The following is a 21,438-nucleotide window of genomic DNA, read 5'->3' on the forward strand; positions in this document are numbered from 1 at the left end:
CTTCTCTCCTTCCTTCCTTCCTTCCTTCCTTCCTTCCTTCCTTCCTTCCTTCCTTCCTTCCTTCCTTTCTTTCTTTCTTTCTTTCTTTCTTTCTTTCCTTCCTTCCTTCCTTCCTTCCTTCCTTCCTTCCTTCCTTCCTTCCTTCCTTCCTTCCTTCCTTCTTTCCTTCCTTCTTTCTTTCTTTCTTTCTTTCTTTCTTTCTTTCTTTCTTTCTTTCTTTCTTTCTTTCTTTCTTTCTTTCTTTCTTTCTTTCTTTCTTTCTTTCTTTCTTTCTTTTTGCTTTTTGGAGGGGGGAAGGCAGGGCAACTGGAGTTAAATGACTTGCCCAAGGTCACACAGCTAGTAAGTGTTAAGTGTCTGAGGCTGGATTTGAACTCAAGTTCTCCTGACTCAAAGGCCAGTGCTCTATTCACTGTGCCACCTAGCTGGCCCTAAAACTAATTTATTTAAAAAAAAAAAGCAGCTCCTAAAACTTTTGGTGTCTTGATAATCCTGTAATTTTCAATAACAACTTATATTTATATAGCCCACTATAATTTATGAAGTACTTCCCTCATAACAACCCTGGGAAGTAGGTAGCATAAGAAGAAATAGTCCTACTTTACAGGTGAGAAAATAGACTCTCATAGGAAAGAAGAAAAGAATGAATGAAGAAAAAGAGGAAGCCTTTATTACATGCCTGTTTGCTAGGCAAATATTATCTCATTTGGTTCTCATAACAACCCTGGGCATGAGAGTGGGTGTGGGTGGGGATGGGTGCTATTATTATCCCTATTTTATAGTTTAGGAAACTGAAGCAGATAGAATCTAATGACTTGTCCAAGGTCACATAGTAGTAAGTATCTGAGGTCATATTTGAACTTAGGTCTTTCTCACTACAGGTTCAATGCTCTCTTCACTAAGCTACCTAGCTGCCTCTATGTAGATATATGACATGAGACTCATAAGGTAGTTTGGAGTCAGATTGTTGATACTCTTGAATGTCAGGCAAAGGGCTAGAATTTTTTTCAATAGATAATGGGGGTCAGTAGAGTGATTTGATGGTAGCTGTCTATTAAATTAGTCAGTCTCAGTGGAAAGGTGAATCAGAGTGGGGAGAAGTTGGAGATAGGGAGCTGTTACTTATTTTTTATCATTCTTTTACAATTTCTTGAAATGTATCTATTTCCTTTGAATGTTCATATTTTTCTTTTTACATATGATTAACCTTTTGGGAGGACCATATTATGTTGTTGTGAATCACTGAAACTAGGATGTAGTGAAAGAACACTAGGAGGCACAAAAACTTGGGTTTGAACACCATCTCCAGTACTTCCTCACTTTTTTAATGTGGGAATGTCACCTACTAATCCTGTGCCTTAGTTTCCTCATCTGTTTTTTTAAAAAAAGGTGCTAATACCTATAGTCCCTTTCTCAGAGTGCTATCAAATGAGATCATATATGTAAAGCACTTTGCAAACCTCAAAATGCTCTATAAATGTCACCTTTTATTAGTAGTAGTATAATAATCATTAGGTTTTACTTTCCTTACCAACTAGCAGTTGCTACCATTTGCAATTCTTTCTTGATGATTTTATTTTGAACAAAGTAATAGGCTTTTGTTCAGTCTGGCAAGTGTAGGATACTTGAGGTTTAACTCAACCTTATACTTAGGTTTATATAAACCTGTCAGCCTCCCCCCCCCCCGCCCAAATTTCACTAGCCTTTCCTTTCTCTAGTTATCAAATTCATAAAGATGATGTATCTGATATATACTAATATATCTGGAGAGGTATACAGAGAAATAATTAATTTAATATTTAAAAGATCTTGAGATTTAATACATGTGTGTTGTCTCTTCAGATGTAGGGATCACCTCTTCTACCCCTTAGTAGAAAGTCTTAGTGAATTGTAGTTGAAAAAAATTCATCAGATTTTTCTGGTTAGTGGGCCTTTCCAAATTTAGTAGACTTGTCCTTGGATAAATAAACATATAGCCTGTCTCCTGGTACATATTTGAAACCTAGGTTAAAAAAAGTTTATAATATTAGTATATGTATATATATATATATATATATATATATATATATATATATATATAGTTTTTCCCCCCAATTACATGTAAAGATAGTCTTCAACATTCACTTTTATAAAATTTTGAGTTCCAGATTTTTTTCTCTCCTTCCCTCCTCCCTTCCCAAGACAGCAAGCAATCAGATATAGGTTATACATGTAAAGATGTGTTAAACTAATTTCCCACATTACTCATATTGTATAAAAAGAATCAGAACAAAAGGCAAAAACCACAAGATAGAAAAAATAAAAAACAAAAAAAAAGTGAAAATAATGTGCTTCAATCTGCATTCAGACTCCATGGTTCTTTCTTTACATGTGGTTAGCATTTTCCACCATGACTCTTTTGGAATTGTCTTGGATCATTGTATTGCTGAGAAGTGCTAAGTCTATCATAGCTAATCATCACAAAATGTTGCTGTTACTGTGTATAATGTTCTCCTGGTTCTGCTCACTTCACTCAGCATCAGTTCACATGAATCTTTCTAGGTTTTTCTGAAATCTGCCTGCTCATTTTTTTTCTTTGCTTTTTGGAGGGGGGCAGGGCAATTGGGGTTAAGTGACTTGCCCAAGGTCACACAGCTAGTAAGTGTTAAGTGTCTGAGGCTGGATTTGAATTTAGTTCCTCCTGACTCCAGGGCCAGTGCTCTATTCATGATGCCACCTAGCGCATGGGCATCCCCTCAATTTCCAATTCTTTTCTACTGCAAAAAGAACTACTATAAATATTTTTGTACATGTGGGTTCTTCTTTTTTCATAATCTTTTTGGGATACAGACTTATTAGTGGTATTGCTGGATTAAGAGATAAGCAGTTTTATAGCTCTTTGGACATAGTTCCAAATTACTCTCCAGAGTGGTTGAATCAGTTCACAAGTCAACCAACAGTGCATAGTGTCCAATTTTTCCACATCTTTTTCAGCATTTATCATTTTCCTTTTCTGTCATAGTAGACAATATGATAGATGTGAGATGGTAACTTAGAGTTGTTTTAATTTGCATTTCTCTAATCAGTAATGATTTAGAGCATTTTTTCAAATAATTATAGGTAGCTTTAATTTCTTCTGAAAACTACCTCTTCATATCCTCTATCCATTTATCAATTGAGGGGTGACCTGCATTCTTATAAATTTGACTCAGTTCTCTATATAGTTGAGAAAAGAAGCCTTTATCAAAAGCATTGGCTGTAAATTTTTTTTCTTAGCTTCCTCTTTTCCTTCTAATATTGGTTGCATTGGTTTTGTTTATGCAAAATCTTTTCAATTGAATGTAATAAACATTATTTTGCATTTCATAAAGTTCTCTATCTCTTTGGTTATAAATTCTTCCCTTCTCCATAGATCTGACAGGTAAACTATTCCTTGCTCTCCTAATTTGCTTATGATATCATCTCTTATGTCTAAATTATGTACCTATTTCAACCTTATCTTCATATAGATTGTGAGATGTTGGTCTATGTCTAGTTCCTGCCATACTATTTTCTAGTTTTCCCAGCAGTTTTTGTCAGATATGGAGGTCTTATCCCAGAAACTGTAGTCTTTGATTACTATAGTCATTTATTGTTGTGTTTTGTATACCTGACCTATTCCACTGATCCACCACTCTGTTTCTTAGCCAGTACCAAAGAGTTTTGATGATTGCCTCTTTATATTATAGTTTTAGATCTGGTATGGCTACACCATCTTCCTTTGCATTTTTTTCATTAATTCCCTTGATATTCTTGAACTTTAGTTCTTCCAGATGAATTTTGTTATTATTTTTTCTAGCTCTTTAAAATAATTTTTAGTAGTCTGGTATGGCGCTGAATAAGTAAATTAATTTAGGTAGAATTGTCATTTTTATTATATTAGCTCAGCCTACCATGAGCAATTGATGTTTTTCCAGTTGCTTAGATCTGACTTTATTTGTCAGAAAAGTGTTTTGTAATAGTGTTCATATAGTTCCTGAGTTTAGCTTGGCAGGTAGACTCCCAAATATCTTCGATTGTCTACAGTTATTTAAAATAGAATTCTAGTTTGATAGGACCTACCTACCAGAGATTGTTCTTTATTCTAATAACCTTAGGGAACATTGGACTGACCGCCTTTGTGCTACCACATGGTGCTGAAATAGGGTAAAAGTGAAGGACATAGAGTCATATTTTTTATTTTAAAATTTTTATACAAATAATCACTTGCCTACTGCATATATCAAGTTTCAACCTGATTTCTTTCAGGTATAAAGAATCATAAAAATTCCATGGCTGTTGTAGCCTCATAAAAAGTCTCTACTCTAAGAACCAGAACAAAAAGGGAGTGTTTTCACAAATTACTGAAGAATTGAGTTTTTACCATATAAGCTAACATGGGTGTGGAAAGCTACAAGGAATTTGGTTCAAATTTACTTATGCAGTTCTTTTCTCCACCTATGGTGTCACCTGGGGGGATTGAATTGAGAATCCCAGTAGGAATAAAATGTGTTGCCTAAAGAAATACATAAATGTTTGATTTAAATAACTTTATGTATATATAAATGCATATATACACATATACATATATGAGATTGGAATTTTCCCCATCTGTTCTCTGTGAATGTGGAATGACATTGAAGAGGTAGAGAGTTACATACTCACTGTATCCAATACAATATAGTCTGAACCCCCAAATTAAAATAAGAATTCATATTTATAGAATACTAAATATGACATTTAAAAATTTATCAGCCCACATTATAAATGGAAAGGAAGTAGATTTCTCTTCACTACAGGTATTAATTTAAAAGACATAAAATGTCAATAGATTATGGTTGTCCTGTTGCTAGTCAGTCAACAGGCATAATATGTCAGATATTGAGCTAAAGCCTGGGTATACAAAAAAAGGCAAACAAGTTCCCTGCCCTTAAGGAGCTCACCTTCTTCTGGGGGAGACTATGTATACCATGTGCAAACAAGATCTATACCGAGTGGAGGGAAGGTAATCTCAGAGCAAAGGCACTGAAGTGTTGGGGGGAGAGGAGGAAAGGCCTTTGCACAAGGTGAAATTATAGCTGAGTCTTGAAGGCAGCAGGTGGAAGTGAAGAGAAAAATCATTCCATGTATGGGATACAGTCTGAGAAAAAGGCAAAGAGCTTCAAGATGGACTGTCAGATGGGAGGAACAGTAAGAAGATCAGTATATCTGGATTATAGCATGTGTAGATAGGAGTGAAAAATAAGAGGATTGTAAAAGTAGGAAAGAGCCAAGTTGTTAAGAACCAAATAGAGGATGTTGTATTTGATTCTAGAGGTGATAGGGAGCCACTGGAGTTTATTAAATATGGCGGTGACAGGTCAGGCATATGCTTTAGGAAGATCACTTTGGCATCTGAATAGAGGATGGTTTGAGAGGGGGAGAGATTTGAGGCAGGAAAACCAACCAGCAGGCTGACTACTGCAATAGTCGAGGCATGAGGAGGTACTTAGTCAACCATTTTATTGCCTATTGTAAAATGACAGGGCATTGGAAGTGGGATAGAAGGAAGTTCTGTGTCCTCTTGCTCAGGATGGCAAAGTTATATATGATGGGAAGACTCAACTTCTGTATTTATGCAGTTCTTTGAAAGTGAAAACTGGTACATGGTGACTATTTTTTAAAACAAAAATTTTAGTTTTGGTGCTAACTTTGCCCTCTTTATTTGACAGTTCATTTTGCAGCCATGGAAGGTCATCTTTACTGTTTTAAGTTCCTACTTAGTAGGATGAGCAGTGTGAAGCAGGCCTTAAAAGTCTTCAATGATAATGGAGAAAATGCAATTGACCTAGCACAGAGATTCTTCAAAGATAACATTGTGCAATTTATACAGGGGGCTGAATTTGAAGGAGATAATCAAAACAATCAGGAAAGTAAGTAATTGATAAATTTAGAATTTTCTAACTTATTATACTAGGTTTGGTTGACTTAGAGAAGATTTTTGGAGCTTTGATTTCTTCTGTGGGGGTATTTCTTTTATTAGCATAAGTTCTAAACCCTCTGTACATTTTCAGTCTGTTCATTCCATAGAAGATCCATCCAATATCCTGTAGATCTCCCTCTGAGTCATTCAGTTAATAAGCATTTTTAAGTGTTTCTCATTGGAGATTAAAAAAAAAAAAAGGCAAAAGACAGTCCCTGCTCTCAAGGAGCTCATAATCTAATGGGAGAGACAACATGCAATCTTGTACATAGACAATCAATATACAGGATAAATAGGAAATAATCAACAGAGGGTTGTTACAGTAATTAAGAGGGTTGAAGAAGACTGCCTGTAGAAGGTAACATTTGACTTGCAGAAAGCCAGGGAGGCCACTAGGCAGAGATGAGGAGGAAAAGCATTCTAGGCATGGGGAATGGCCAGAGAAAATAAATACCTGGAGCAGAGATGGAGTGTCTTTTTTGAGGAACATTTAGGAGTCCAGCTTCACTGAATAGAAGAGTAAGTAGGGTAGAGGACAGGGTGTGTGGTGTAAGAAGCTTAGAAAAGTGTGGGGGATGTGGGGGGAAGGTGACTAGTTTATAAGGAACTTTGAATACCAAATAGAGTTTTATATTTCATCCTGAAGGTATTACAGACACTGAAGTTTTTTGCATGGGGTGGGCATGACAGTGTTGGGCTTGTGCTTTAGGAAAATCACTTTGGTGGCTGAATGGAAGGTGGATTGCAGTGGGGAGAAACTTGAGGCAGGCAGAGCTGCCCTCAGGCTATTGCAGTAATTATTGGTGATGAGAACCCGTACTGGAGTGGTGGCAGTGTCAGAGGAGAGAAGGAGGCATATATTGAGAGATATTGCAAAGGTGAAATCAGCCTTTGGCAACAGATTGGATATGGAGGGCATGGAAAATGAGAGAACGAAGTTGAAGAAAACACTTTCATTTCAAAACTGGGGGACTTGGACAGTGGTGGTATCCTTGACAGTAATAGGGAAGTTTGCAGAGGAAGAGGGCTTGGAAGAAAGATAATGAGTTTAGTTTTTGGATCTGTTGAGTTTAAGATATGTTGGACATATAGTTTAAGGTAACTAATAGGTAGTTGGAGATAAGAGATTAGAGCTCAACAGAGTTTATAAGTTTATTAATAGTTAATAAGTAGGCCTCATAAGTACAGGCATGCCTTGGAGATATTGTGGATTTTGTTCCAGACCACTGCAATAAAGTGAATATTGCAATATGGTGAGTCACATGAATTTTTCCATGCATATAAAAGTTATGTTTACAGTATACTGTAGTCTGTTACATGTGCAATAGTTTTATGTCTAAAAAATGTACATACCTTAATTAAAAATAATTTATTTCTAAAAAAACCGCTTCATCTGAGCCTTCAGCAAGTTATCTTTTTGCTTAGTGTATAGGACATAAAGGAGTGAGACAGAAGATCCCCAAGATTAAAATTGGAGGTGGATTTTATTACCACGGGACTGCTGGGGTCACATACCCAAATCAGACAGTGAATTGGCATGAACAGTATGCTGGTTTTTAAAGAGCTTACAATAGTCAGGTTACATAAGCTGAAACTACAATCATTGATTGGTCAGTGTATATTTGAATTTTCCCGAGAGAAGTTTTTTTTCCGAGGCTGAGGGACAGGGAACCCAGAATGGGTGGAAATGGGGAACACCCAGTAGGGGGTGGGGGGCAGGGGACAGAGAAGAATGGAGCAGAGATTTTATCCTAGGCTGAACCCCCCCACCCAGAGATCAATTAGGAGAGGGAAGGGTGGAGTTATGCTAAAATGCCTGGTTACAGATCAATTTAAGGAAATAAAAGGTAGGGTTGTGCTAAAATTCCTGCTTACAGATCAGTTAAGAGAATGGAAGGTGGGGTTGTGCTCAACAAGTGGAGGGTCTTGCCTCTGTTGTTGGCTGCTGACTGATCTAGGTAGTGGTTGCTGAAGGTTGGGATGGATGTGGAAATTTCTTTAAATAAAACAACAGAAGTTTGCCACATCAATCAGCTCTTCTTTTCACTTAAACACTAAGAGGCCATTGTAGGATTATTAATTGGCCTGCTTTTAGTATTGTTGTATATCAAGGAATTGGAAGGCCCAAGGAGAGGGAGAGAGAAAGGGGAACGACCTTTTGGTGGAGCAGTCAGAACACACACACTTATCGATTAAGTTCATTATCTTATATGGGCATGATTCATGGTGCCCTAAAACAATTAAAATAGTAATATCAAAGATCACTGATCACAGATCACCGTAACAGATATAATAATAATGAAAAAATTTGAAACATTGCAAGAATTACTAAAATGTGACACATAGACATGATGTGACCACATGCTGTTGAAAAAAATTGCATTAATAAACTCAACTGAAACAGGATTACCATAAATCTTCAATATATAAAAAATGCAGTGTCTGTTAAGCTCAATAAACCACAATAAAACGAGGTATGCTTGTAGATTTGAGAACCCTCAATCAGCATTAGGATACTAATTGAATCATTGTGATGAGGTATGGGCTCTGGGAGCCCCCCTTGACCTTTCCTTGAGTTCTTGAGGTATAGGCTCTGGTAACCTCCCTTGGACTCTTGATTAAATCATCCCATTTGATGAGGCATTTGCATGAGGCAATAAGCCTTACATTGTGGCTGAGCCCAAGCCTCTGTTACTAGACTTCCCACCCTTGAGCCTATCAAAGTGTCAATCCACCCTTGAACTGGCCTAGCCCACCATTGTTTGTGGTCTCCAGGTGGCCTTCATCAACTTCCCACCCTTAATCACTCACTGACTTCATTAACTCCTCCTGAAGATCCTCCCCAAACTCCTCTCCTAGACCACCCCTAGATTCCTCCCACAACCCTCTGTATATAAGACCCTATCTTGTCTTCATGTTTGTGAGAGCTCCATAGAATGGTAAGAGCACCATATAATGGTAAGATTGCCATAGAATGACCTAGCACAGACTTACTCTGTGTCTAATGCAAGTGAACTTTTAATAAACAACTTTTCTTTGGCTGAGAAGACTTGAGTGGAATTCATTCAGCAGGACCCGGCCTGTTGGTATTTTGGGGTCTCCCTAACCATCTTTATGAGTAACCTCTTCAATTGGAGCTGATGAGATCACCATGTGAAATAGTGTAGAGGAAGAAGAGAAGAGGGCCCAGGACAGAACCTTGTGAGAAACCCATGCTTAGTGAATCTTCTAATATCTCCTGGGTGCCATTGCAACACTTAGCTTTCTATATATTTCTTCTCATTTTCACTATGTGAGTGAATGGACTCCTTTTTTCAAGAATACTTGATATTGATGATGTCTTTTCTTCTAATTCTTGTGTGTAAATAATCATTGGTAACGTGGTACAGCCTGCTTAAGACATGCTGTGTCTATTTCCATTGCCTTTTAGGTCACTTGCAATTTTATTTTTTCAAAATTTTGGTGTTCTATGATTCACATCCTTATAAGAATCCAAAATATTTGTGTTAATAATGGGCTTTTTTGGCAGGGAGCACCTGGGGTCATTGAAAGTACTATGTAATTTTCCAAATGTGATCCAATTTCTTCTTCAAATGATTTTTCTGAACTAGACAAACACCAACAAATGTGAACATTTCTCTTATGTAAAGAACAGAAAAAGAGGATTGTATATGTAACTAGAAATCTCAATACATATATCTTCCCAGAACAAGTATATAATATAACACATTAGTTCTGTAGCTGTCTCACTTGCTTGTGTCACCCAGTGAATCCTCCTCTTCTTTTCTGTGCCTTTTCCTTAAATCCTTTATTGACACTTTTTTTTCTTCATTTTTGGCATTGCCCTCACTAGATAGTGCTTAGTAGTGCTGTGGGGAAGGGATAATCTACTTTTCCCCATTTATCTCATTTCACATGACCTCAATACCCATGTTATCTTGAGTATATATGGCAGAAAGCTGTGCTGATACATGAATTATCTGAACATGATTGAAATCTTGGTTTTGAAGTCTTGAATGGATAATGGCTTGTATATGATAAATTATACTCTTACTTTAGGATTCTCCCTTTATTGCTTTTCAGAGGCATAGTTTAGCTGGAAAACACTTAAACTTAGAGTCAGAAGACTTGTGTTTCTGACTAGAGTCAGAAAAATTGTGTCTCAACTTTTTCACTAACTGACTTTGGTTAAGTCACAACCTCTCTGAAACTCACTTTCCTCATCTGTAAAATGGAATTAATAATTCTTATCATATCTATTTCACAGAGTTATTGTGAGGATCAAAATAAGATGATGCATATAAAGTATTTTATAAAGTGCTATATAAATGTTGGGGATTTTTTTGCTTGACATTGAATTTGTTGAACTAATTTCAAATGTGAGAGTCTAATATATTTGAGTGTAATGGTAATGGAATTTAAAGATCCCCTTGTATTGGCTTGGTTTTCGGGTTAAGTATTAAAACCCAGAGCTTGTGAATCCTGTTTGTGGGATGGACTTGTTGAAGAGAGGGGGCTGAATTGGGAGGAGCTGATGCCATGGATTTAGAGAGAGGCTCAAGCAGAGAGAGGCCAGAAGAACTTTTGGGAGCAGCATCATGGAGGCAGAGAGAGAGAGAGAGAGAGAGAGACAGAGACAGAGACAGAGAGAGAGACAGAGAGAGAGAGAGAGAGAGAGAATTGCTGGGGGTCAGAGTTGCTAAGAGAGAGGGAGAGAGAGCTGTCAGCCGAAGCTGCCCAGACTGCTGAGGACCAGTTGGAACTGCCCAGGACTTTTGAGAACTGCCACCAGAGCTGCTGAGAACTGAGGAGGCATGACTGTGGTGTCAGTATTTTGCCTGTCTGTTTTAATGTTACTTTGTCAGAGTCCTTTGTTGATAGAGGCCTCAGACCTTGTTGGGCCTAGATTGATTTCACAGGCAGAAGGTATATTGAAGAAGATGCGGGCATTGTGTATAAATGTTGTGGTGTCTTTTTAAAGCTTTGTCTTCCCAGGAACAGAAACTGCTAAGAGCTTGCCTCGGGTCAAGATGAAGAAAAGACCTCTCCTTGGGTATTGAATGCTGTGATGATATTGTAATCTAGTTGTGACCTAGGGGTGGATGGCCTTCCACTGCCTCTTGAGAGGGTGCTTGGTAGTGATGAATGGTATTGTAATTCAGTTGTGATCCAGGGGTGGAAAACTTTTGGCATTTGTGCTTTGTGACTGACCAAATGAATGTATTTTGTATATGATTGGAAACTAATTTCCACTTAAGAAGAGAGACTTTGTGATTGACTAAATGAATGTATTAGTCAGGGGTAGAGTACTTTGACTTTATACTTTGTGATTGAATTGAGAACTTACTAAATTATTGAGTTACCCTGTATTTTGATTTTCTCTTTTCTGTGAATGTTTTGCCTTAATCTGTTACTGAATAAATGAAGAGTTTTCTATGCTTGTAATTCCAAACCTGGTAGTTGCTTGTGCTTGGCGTTACATTGAATTAATATTAAGGACTAAAATTTGAAACTGTTCACAGAAAGGCAAAGTGTTTGTGTGTGTGTGTGTGTGTGTGTGTGTGTGTGTGTGTGTGTACACATAGCCCATAATAAGATTTTTTTTTTTTTTTTGCCTTTTGGAGGGCAGTTGGGGTTAAGTAACTTGCCCAAGGTTACAGGCTAGTTTTTTTGTGTGGGTGTTAAGTGTTTGAGGCCAGAACTGAATTTGGGTCCTCTCGACTCCAGGCCAGCGCTTTACTCACTGCACCACCTAGCTGCCCCCACCATAAGTCTTTGTATATATGTAGATATAGCCCATATATGTAAAAGCTTATTCTTTGCCCTTCTATGAATAGTTTCAGATATATGCCGACCATATATGCATATATATGTATGTATTGAAATGTTGAACATTTTCTTCACATCTTATGAATTTTTTTCTACAGATTTAGCTTTTCCAGGTCATGTAGCTGCTTATAAAGGAGATTTGGAGATGCTTAAGAAATTAGTGGAAAATGGAATAATTAATATTAATGAGCGTGATGATAATGAGTATACTCTTCTGCACAGAGGTTGGTAATTGTGTTTCTCATTTCTTTTAAAAATTATTTAATATTTTATTTTTTCCCCAGTTACATTTAAAAACAATTTTTAACATTCATTTTTAAAATTTTCAGTTACAAATTCTCTCCCTCCCTCATTTACCTCCTCATTCCCTCCTCATAGGTTATACATGTGCAGTCATGCAAAACATATTTCCATATTTGTCATGTTGTGAAAGAAAATACAGACAAAAAAACCTGCAAGAAAAATAAAGTTAAAAAAAAAGTATACTTTGGTCTACATTCAGACTCCATCAGTTCTTTCTCTGGAGATGGATAGCATTTTTCAACATAAGTTCTTCAGAATTGTCTCGGATCCTTGTATTTTTGAGAATAGCGAAGTCATTTATAGTTGATCATTGTATAGTATTGCTGTTACTGTGTACAGTGTTCTGCTTCTGCTCATTTCATGTAAGTCTTTCCAGGTTTTTCTGAGAGCATCATGCTTTTTATTCCCTTGCAATCATACACCACAACTTGTTCAGCCGTTCCCCAGTTGATGGGTATCCCTTCAATTTCCAGTTCTTGCCACCATAAAAACAGTTGCTATGAATATTTTTGTGCACATAGGCCCTTTCCCCCCACCTTTTAAAAAATTTCTTTGGGATATGGACCTAGTAGTGTTTGCTGAGTCAAAGGGTTTATACAGTTTAATAGCCCTTTAGTTAAATTGCTCCACAGAATAGTTAGATCAGTTCACAACTCCACCAACAATGGATTAATTTCCCAATTTTCCCATATTCCCTCTAACTTTTTTCATTTTACTTTCCTATCATATTAGCTAATCTGATAGGTGTATAGGTTGTTTTAATTTATATTTCTTTCATCAATAGTGATTTAGAGCATTTTATCATATTATAGATAGCTTTGATTACTTTGTCTGAAAACTGCTTATTCATATACTTTAACCATTTATAAATTAGGGAATAGCTCCTATTTTTATAAACTTGGCTATTCTCTATATATTTGAGAAATGAGGGCTTCATCAGAGAAACTTTCCATAAAATTTTTTTGTAGTTATGATTACCAACTGTTATTTCCCTCCATCTTATTTTTCCCATTGTCTATTCTTCTCTCCCTCTCTCTCCTTCCATTCTCAAAAGTGTGCTGCTTCTGACTATTGCCTTCCCTAATCTGTCCTCTCTTCTATCAGTGCTCTCCTATTTTATTACCCACCTTCCCTCCCACCCTCCCTGCTCTTCCCATCACCTTCCTCTCCTACTTTCCTGTAGGGTAAGATAGATTTCTATATTCAGCCGAGTGTGTGTGTTATTCTTTCTTTGAGCTACTCCATAGACCTTTCCTGCTGCCCTTCTAAGTTGTCTTTAACCCATCCTTTTGTGGGTTCTGCCACTCCAGAATTTGTTTTGAGGCATTATTTAAAGTTGTTTGGGGGGGAATTTGGGAGGGCTCAGGTGAGTCCCTACCTTTTTCCTGCCATCTTGGCTCTGCTCCTGTGGTTCTCATTTCATTTGCAATTGTCAAAATTGTTGCTGACTTACATTTTCTTAAATAATTGCCCATTAAAAACATTTAATGAAACTGACAAATGATTTTTCTGAGACTTCTAGAAGACAAGAATACATTTTATTGATTACAAAAATGCTTCAATTTCAACTAAAGTATAATTTAGTTCAATTTCTATTATAAATTGGAATTAGAGTACCTTGTTTAAAATTCTAGCTCTCTTCTTATATATTTGAATCATATTAGCTATATTACCTTGGGCAAGTTCTCTAGCCTCTCTGAGCCTCAGATTACTCATCTGTGAAATGAGGATAATAATATCTTCACTATCTTCTTCACAGAGGATTACATAAAGATTAAGTACAAGAACTTTTTGAATTATAAAATAAATCTATAGTTTAGTTTACATATAATTTACAGTGAGATTTATATCTGTAAATGTATTTGATTTTTATATTTATTGGGCAAAAACTATACTCAAAAAGCTATGGTAGGCATTCGAGGGGATGAAATAATGAGTAAGATACAATCTCTGCCCCTAAGAAATTCACATAGTCGTTGTGACAAAAAATACTTTGAAAATCTTAAAATGCTCTGTAAATTTGAACTATGACCAGAAAAGCAGGTTGTAATGTTAATATACCTAGAGAAAATTTTCCAGTGTGTAGACTATATCCTCATTAATGATTGGTGAATAGACATAGACAAGAGTTGCATGGAAGTAGAAGGCATGATCTTCTGCATAAAAGGAGTAGACCCATAAGAAGATTGCAAATTTATTATAAAGTATTTTTATTATTATCATAATAATATGATAACTTGTTTTTCAGTGGGTTTCAGATAGAAACAGTACAGGGACAAGTCACACTACCCTGCTATATTCTTATATATAATGTTTTATGATAAGGGTTACATGAGCAGCAAGATAGATGACTAGACATTTTCTCTGTTCCCCATGACCTCTCAGAACCCTCCAAAACATAAATTATGTGCTAAAGATAAAATTAATTCAGATGTCTTTATGGTCTGAGATATCTATAATCCAAAAGAAAGTTAAAAAAAAACCCTAAGATCCATGAATCAACAGTTATTGAACCTGAACTCATTCAGTATCCCTGGTCCCCCACCTTAACCCATGCTACCAGTAGTGAAGTTATACTAACAGACCCAAGGATGCAACATAGGCTTACAATAAAATTCACCTCTACTTGTCAGTCTCCCCTCCCCCTCCCCAGTGCCATGGAAATCTTGGCTTCATGCTGCTGAAGTTTGCTTTAACCTTTACAGTCAGTTTGGCCTTTGCCCTTTAGGAGCAAAAACCTGCCAGGGACTGCAACTGGGAAGCACCAGTACTGCAGAACTTCCAGGGCTGGGCAGAACAGCTCTGCAAAGTTCTAAACTTCTGGTGTCAGACTGGTGAGTTGGGGCAGTGACCTAGGCTAGGGAATGGTGAATTGCTCAGCATGAGAGATCAGCCTCCAAGGAAGCCACAATTAGAGGAGAGGTAAGTAAGAAGTGAGTGATATGAAAGATAAGGGGGGATGGAGACTGAAATTACTAAAGATTTCAGAAAGAGGAAAATTTGAAGACCTTGAACATAAACAGATAAATCATCAGGAAAAACCATAATGACAGAAGGAAATATGACCTCCAGAGCTAGTAAATCAGTTCAGGAATCTATGAATCAATACTGAAAAACAAAGGAAAATGATCTAACACTTGATGAGACAGAGGATCATGTAGAATTTGTGAAGGGCATGGAACTACAACATTCTTTTACTGAGTGGTTCAAAAGAGAAATGAGAATTATGAAAACAGAATTTATGACCTGCATTTTGGAGCTGGGAGAGGTTTCCACTTTATGAATGTTACTGTGGGTGAATGAAGATGAGGACCTTACACTGGATGAGGCCTTGGGAATTTGGTGCTTGCAAAGTCTACATCGGGAGGGGAAGAGTTGGAACCCCTAGGGGCAATTGGCACATGGAGAGTGGGAGAACACCAGGAGATTTGATGGACACAAGGAGGAGATTTCTAGGCAAATATAGAAGAAAAGGTCAACATAGTTAAAAAAAAACCCAAGAAAGATAAAGTAAAAAAAAAAATAGTATGCTTTGATATGCATTCAGATTCCATCATTTCTTTCTTTGGAGTTGGATAGCATTTTCCCTCCTAAGTCCTTCAGAATTGTCTTGGATCTTTGTTTTGATAATAGTAGCTGTCATTCACAGTTGATCATTGTACAATGCTGCTGTGTGCAGTGTTTTCTGGTTCTGTTGTAGATGTCTTATGACAAGCTGCATCAGGTATTGGGATCATCCTCCTGCTAGTGGTCACCTTTTCTGAGATGCTCTGAAGTATCTTTGGTGGTACCTGCTCTTGCCACCAGTGGATTCCCACCAAAGGACACAGGACCACTGAACTTTTTGAACTCTGAAGGCAGCCACCAATTCTGGACACGTCCATGTTAGGATCAATACTAATTCACCTGAGATCAGGGAAAGCCAGCTAAAACCTCAGGATCAGGATCACCTGGGTAGGACATTGGCTACCTGCCAGGTTCTCATGGCCACATAGTGGCATAAGTAGGGAATAGTATGAGCTGCACTTTTCACTCTCTGTGCAAAGTCCTAGAGCTTCAAGATGCCACCTGGAGGGTTCAAGGAAGAGAGTGCCAAGGGTGAAGTCACTCCATTGTTTTTAAAGACCTACTGAATCATTGGCTCTTCCTGCTCAGCAACTAATAAGAGTATTGTTAGGGGTGGAGAACCTGTGGCCTCAAGGCCACATGGGGTCCTTTAGGCCCTCAAGTGCAGCCCTTTGAATGAATCTAAATTTCACAGAACAAATCCCCTTAATAAAAGGATTTTTTCTGTAAAACTTGGACTCAGTCAAAAGGCTGCTTCCAGGGATCTAACTAATATATAGTAACCTGGTCAGTTTTGTGTTATGTGTTCATCAGCCATAGTGATTGACTTTTGGATTCATGATTGGTTATCATACTTATCCAGAGTTCATTTGTATTTTTGTGTTGTTTTTATTTATACTATTGTAATAATCGCTTATATTTTTCCTCCTAATTCTGTTGATTTTGCTATCATTTTGCAAAAGTGTACCATATGTATCTGTATTCTTCATATTTTGTTGTTTCTTATGGCATAATATTATTCTATTACATTCTTATGCTATCATTTATTTATCCTTTCCCACCTGAAGGACATTCACTTTGTTTCTGATTTTTTTTTTTTTGCTACAGCAGAAAAAATTGCTACATAGCTAAAGCTTACAGGTAGTTGGCTATTTTTTGGGGTTCAGGTTGTGAGCCAACAGTGGAGGAAGAACCTTAGGTCTGGACTTCTCAGCAGCTCTCCTCTTAATTGTCAGGGAATAAGTGTTAAGTCCATAGATGGTTCTCTTTTTTTATTGTCATAGGTCCTGCTTTTTGAATTGGCTGCCTCTTTTTAGTATCTTGTCTGTCTGTGGCTTTGTTAAGCTTTGTTTTTCCAGGAACAGAAACTGTGAAGGTCTTGAGGTGAACTGGACACTGTGAACTTCAATATGGAACAGGAACTTCATGGAGAGCAGGACAAGGAACTGGGAGCTGTCTGCTTTTGAACCCAGGTGACACTTTGGTGCATTTGGGCAGGAGCTGGGACCATGGAAGAGGAACCATGGAAACTGAGAGTCTTCCTTGAGTCAAGATGAAAAGACCTCTCTATGGGTACTGAGTAGTGACTGATGAAATGGTAACTTACCGTGTTTCCCCGATAATAAGACCTATCCCGAAAATAAGCCCTCCCCTTACTGTGTAAGATTCCTCTAAAATAAGCCCTCCCCCGAAAATAAGCCCTATTGAGATTGCTACTGTAGTGAAGGTGATCCCCTGTGCTACACGCTACATTACGGTACCCTCTGTATGTACCGTCCCACCCGCCGGTGAAACGCACTCTGCGCTCCGAGCTGCATCCAAGCAGAGCTGCAGCAGTGAGCGCGTTATCCTGTTCTTCCCCAGTGATTTGCTTGCTGGCGCCATTGAGAGCAGTGCTACAGAGGAGAGCTGAGGCAGGACAACATAAGCCCTCCCCTGAAAATAAGCCCTCTGGTGTTTTTCTTTCCAAAAAAATTAATAAGACAGTGTCTTATTATTGGGGAAACACGGTACTTGTGACCTAGGGGTGGATGGCCTTTGTATTTTCCACTACCCCTTAAGAGGGTACTGAGTAGTGACTGATGAAATTATAACTTACCATGTTTCCCCGATAATAAGACCTATCCTGAAAATAAGCCCTATTGAGATTGCTACTGTAGTGAAGGTGATCCCTGCGCTACACGCTACATTACGGTACCCTCTGTATGCACCCTCCCCCCCCCCCCCGAACCCCACGCCCCGCTCCGAGCTGCATCCAATCAGAGCTGCAGCAGTGAGCGTGTCATCCTGTTCTTCCCCAGTGATTTGCTTATTGAATAAAGGTACATTTTTTTGTTCACATTTACCTGTTTATTAAAATTGCTGTCAATGTTCATTAAAATAAGCCCTCCCCTGAAAATAAGCCCTCTGGTGTTTTTCTGTCCAAAAAATTAATAAGACAGTGTCTTATTATCAGGGAAACACGGTAGTTGTATTCCATGGGTGGAGGACTTTGACTTTTGTACTTTGTGATTGAATTAAGAACTTTGTACTTTCCTTAAAACTTTGTGACCACTTTAATGAAAACTACATGGCCATTTTAGTGATAAGTTGTGAAGTTACAACATTCTGAATGCTGTACTTTGTTTTCTGTGAATGTTTTGCTCTGATTTGTTACTGAATAAATAGAGAGTGTACTATACTGTGTAATCAGAATCTTGAAAGCTATTCACAGCAGCAGTTCTCTGGAAAGCTGCTCATGCTTGGCTTTACAGGGTCTTTTCCACAACTACTTGAAACTGACAAACTCTCCACCTGCTGGAGAGAGGGTTTCCTGCAAGAGTGTGCTTCATTGTGAGATTGGTGAAAGGGGAGGAGGAGAGAAATCCCTTCTCCTTTTTTGTTGTTGTTCACTCATTTCAGTTGTTTCTGACCTTTGTGTCCCCATTTGGGATTTTCTTGGATTCTTCTTCCATTTCCTTCTCTGCCTCATTTTACAGGTGAGGAAACTGAGGCAGAGTTTAGTGACTTGCCCAAGGTCACACAGCTAGTAAGGCCAGATTTGAACTCAGGAAGATGGGTCTTCCTGACTCTAGGCCCAGTACTCTATCCACTGCAGCACCTAGCTGCCCTTCCTCTACTGACTCTAGAAAAAAGGATTCTTTCTCAGGGCCCAGGTTCTTCTCACTGTCCATTCCTAACCTGTACTCCCAACCTAATTTGTACTCCCGTCAAAACAGGCTATCCTGATGGGTTAGCTACATATAGCCATGCAGGGATGTGGCTGTTTTTTTCTCATTCAGTGGTCTTCCTCCATTCCAACTGAATCAGAAAGGGGCATTCATACTTAGCAAAGGGAACACTCTGGTTGTTAACACACTAATATCCCATCTTCTGTTATTGATATCCACTGCATAGAGGGAAATCAATTGATCAAAGACCAGATTCACAGACAAAAGAGTAAGTCATTTAAGGTGGCAAAAATAGCAGGAATTAAGTTACAGAGGGGAATCTAAAGTGAAGTGAAAGAATGAGGAGATCAAATTGGCTGGTATGGTTGTGTCATTTTGAGGATATAGGGTTGAATAGATAATTTGGAGCATAATTTTCCAGAGCTTTGAATGCTGTGTTCAGTACTTCAAAAAAAACCCATGATTTTATAGTTGTGGAACTGCCTCCATTAGTGAAGATTGAAAACCTTAATAGGCATACGTTGGTATATTTTGTGTCCAAAACTAATACTGTATATTATCACCTGGATGTCCAATTTTGCAGCTGTCAGCCTTTTCCCACTTTTCACATTCTTTTGGTTTTTGGAGGATAGACTCACAATCAGGGACCAGGCAGGACCTGCCAGGGCTGGTATAGCTGCCAAAACCTTTGACATCTCAGGGTCATCTTCACAGCACAATGAGATTTTAGAGGAGGTCTCCCATTTTATGATAAAAGAAAGCATAACTGCTTGTTTGTTTAATTCAGTAATCCATAACTGCCTCTCTTTATGTTTTCTGTTTTGCTTTAGCTGCTGGTCAAGGTCACATAGAATGTTTGCAGTGGCTGATTGAAATGGGAGCTGATGTTAACATTACCAACAAAGATGGGGAGACTGCAGCTGACACAGCTAAGAAGTAGTCAAAACCACCTCTTTTATATAGATTTTTATCCCTCTAAATTTTATATTTGTTCTCCTCTGTACTTTTAAAAGCTAACAGATAACTTTTATTAATGAGAGACTCAAATGAGATAATATATTTAAAGCTCTTTGCCAACTTTATAGTGTTACATCCTTTTTCTCCTCTTCTTCCTCCTCCTCCCTTCTGCTCCTCTTCCTTCTCCATTTCTTCCTCTACTTCTCCCCCTTGTCCTTCTCCTCCTCCTTCTCAACTCAGTTCTTTTCTTTTTTTTTTTTTTTAAAGCAATTGGGGTTAAGTAACTTGCTCAAGGTTATATGGCCAGTTATTTTTTGTGTGGGTGCCAAGTATCTGAGGTTGGAACCGATCCCAGGTCTCCTGACGCCAGGGCCGGCACTCTTTATTCACTGCGCCACCTGGCCACCCCACTCAGTTATTTTCTAATGTGAAGGGTGTTGGTGTGAATTGGATAGAAGTACATTTGAAGTTTAGGGAATTAATAACACTTAACCAGTGAAGCTATACTTTGAATTGTCATATACTTGAGACATCTGGAAAGTTACCTAGATTTCTTCTCTTGTTACCCTGCATCCTTTTTAGCACTTCATGTTGGAATTGAATAATATTACCTCTCTGGCAGAAACATTGTACTAGTTTACACAAAGCTATACTCTCCCACCAAACTCCCTGTCCTCCCCTTTCTGTCTAAATATCTAACCTTGAGGAAAAAGAAGTAACCAAATGCTTTGTTATGGAAGGCCTTTTCTTCCATTTTTTTTTTTTTATGGAGCTGAAGAAATGATGATAACACAGGATTTAGAATACAAATTACATTATGGAATCTGAAATTCAAAGGTAAGATTACTGTAACCTTTTCAACAGGTTGCAGTTGTACATAATGAGCCTCCAGAGGAGAGGTGAATAGTGACTGCTGCAGTAGTTGGTCTCTTGTCCTACTTTAAACAGCTTTAGATCAAAAAGAGTAAGATGATTAGCACCAGAGTAGATTCTTACTTCCTTTGCACCTGTACATATATTTTTCTCTTTTTTTCAAAAGATTTTTCAAAAATAATTTGGAAACTTGCATCTTTGGGCAAGGGGAATTAAGTTGAGGAGGTAATCTGGAGGTAAAATATTAAAACATTTAACCTTGGAAGCACCTCCCTTTTCCTTATGATTTCTTTTTTGAAGTCAGCCATACTACATTCCCTTTTCAAGGTTAAGGTTCAAACCAATTATTATGCCTTGACAGGCATAATAGTCATAAAAGTCAAAATCACAGAGACAGAGAGCAGGTGGTGGATACTCCTAACCACAAATACACCTTCACCTCTTTAATCTTCATTTCCTTTATAATACAAGTAATTAGATTCTGTACTTTTGAACTAAGAGCAAAATTCTCTAAATGCAACTCATTGAAAAAATGAACATAACCATACAGCCCAAAAAAGTCTTTTAAAACTTAAGTACAATATGGCTCACCAGAGAACCACACTCAGGAGATACTTTCTCAAGGTAATGAGCATGGTTGATGGGACTGGGATAACTCCAAGCTTTTTGCACATCCGAATATCCCACCTAGGAGATGAAGCCAGTATATGTGATGAGTGCAGGGCAATGTATCTGGCAGAGCCCAAATTATAATGAGCATCAGTAAAAAAGCTTGAGGAA

The 21,438-nt window shown here is 37.9% G+C and overlaps 1 protein-coding gene across 1 annotated transcript in view; it reads left to right on the forward strand.

Annotated features, from left to right (window-relative positions):
• ANKRD42 (ankyrin repeat domain 42) overlaps nucleotides 1-21,438 on the forward strand; it is a 100,972-nt gene that overhangs the window by 50,349 nt on the left and 29,185 nt on the right. The window contains exons 8-10 of the mRNA XM_069070955.1: nucleotides 5,709-5,909; nucleotides 11,887-12,012; nucleotides 19,659-19,764. Of these exons, the coding sequence (XP_068927056.1) occupies nucleotides 5,709-5,909; nucleotides 11,887-12,012; nucleotides 19,659-19,764 (433 nt within the window). The remainder of the gene's footprint in view (nucleotides 1-5,708; nucleotides 5,910-11,886; nucleotides 12,013-19,658; nucleotides 19,765-21,438) is intronic.

The sequence above is a fragment of the Petaurus breviceps genome, unplaced genomic scaffold, assembly GCF_028583685.1.
Source record: "Petaurus breviceps papuanus isolate PSGF00001 unplaced genomic scaffold, PetGlider_PUasm1.0 90823, whole genome shotgun sequence".
In the NCBI taxonomy this organism is placed as follows: domain Eukaryota; kingdom Metazoa; phylum Chordata; class Mammalia; order Diprotodontia; family Petauridae; genus Petaurus; species Petaurus breviceps.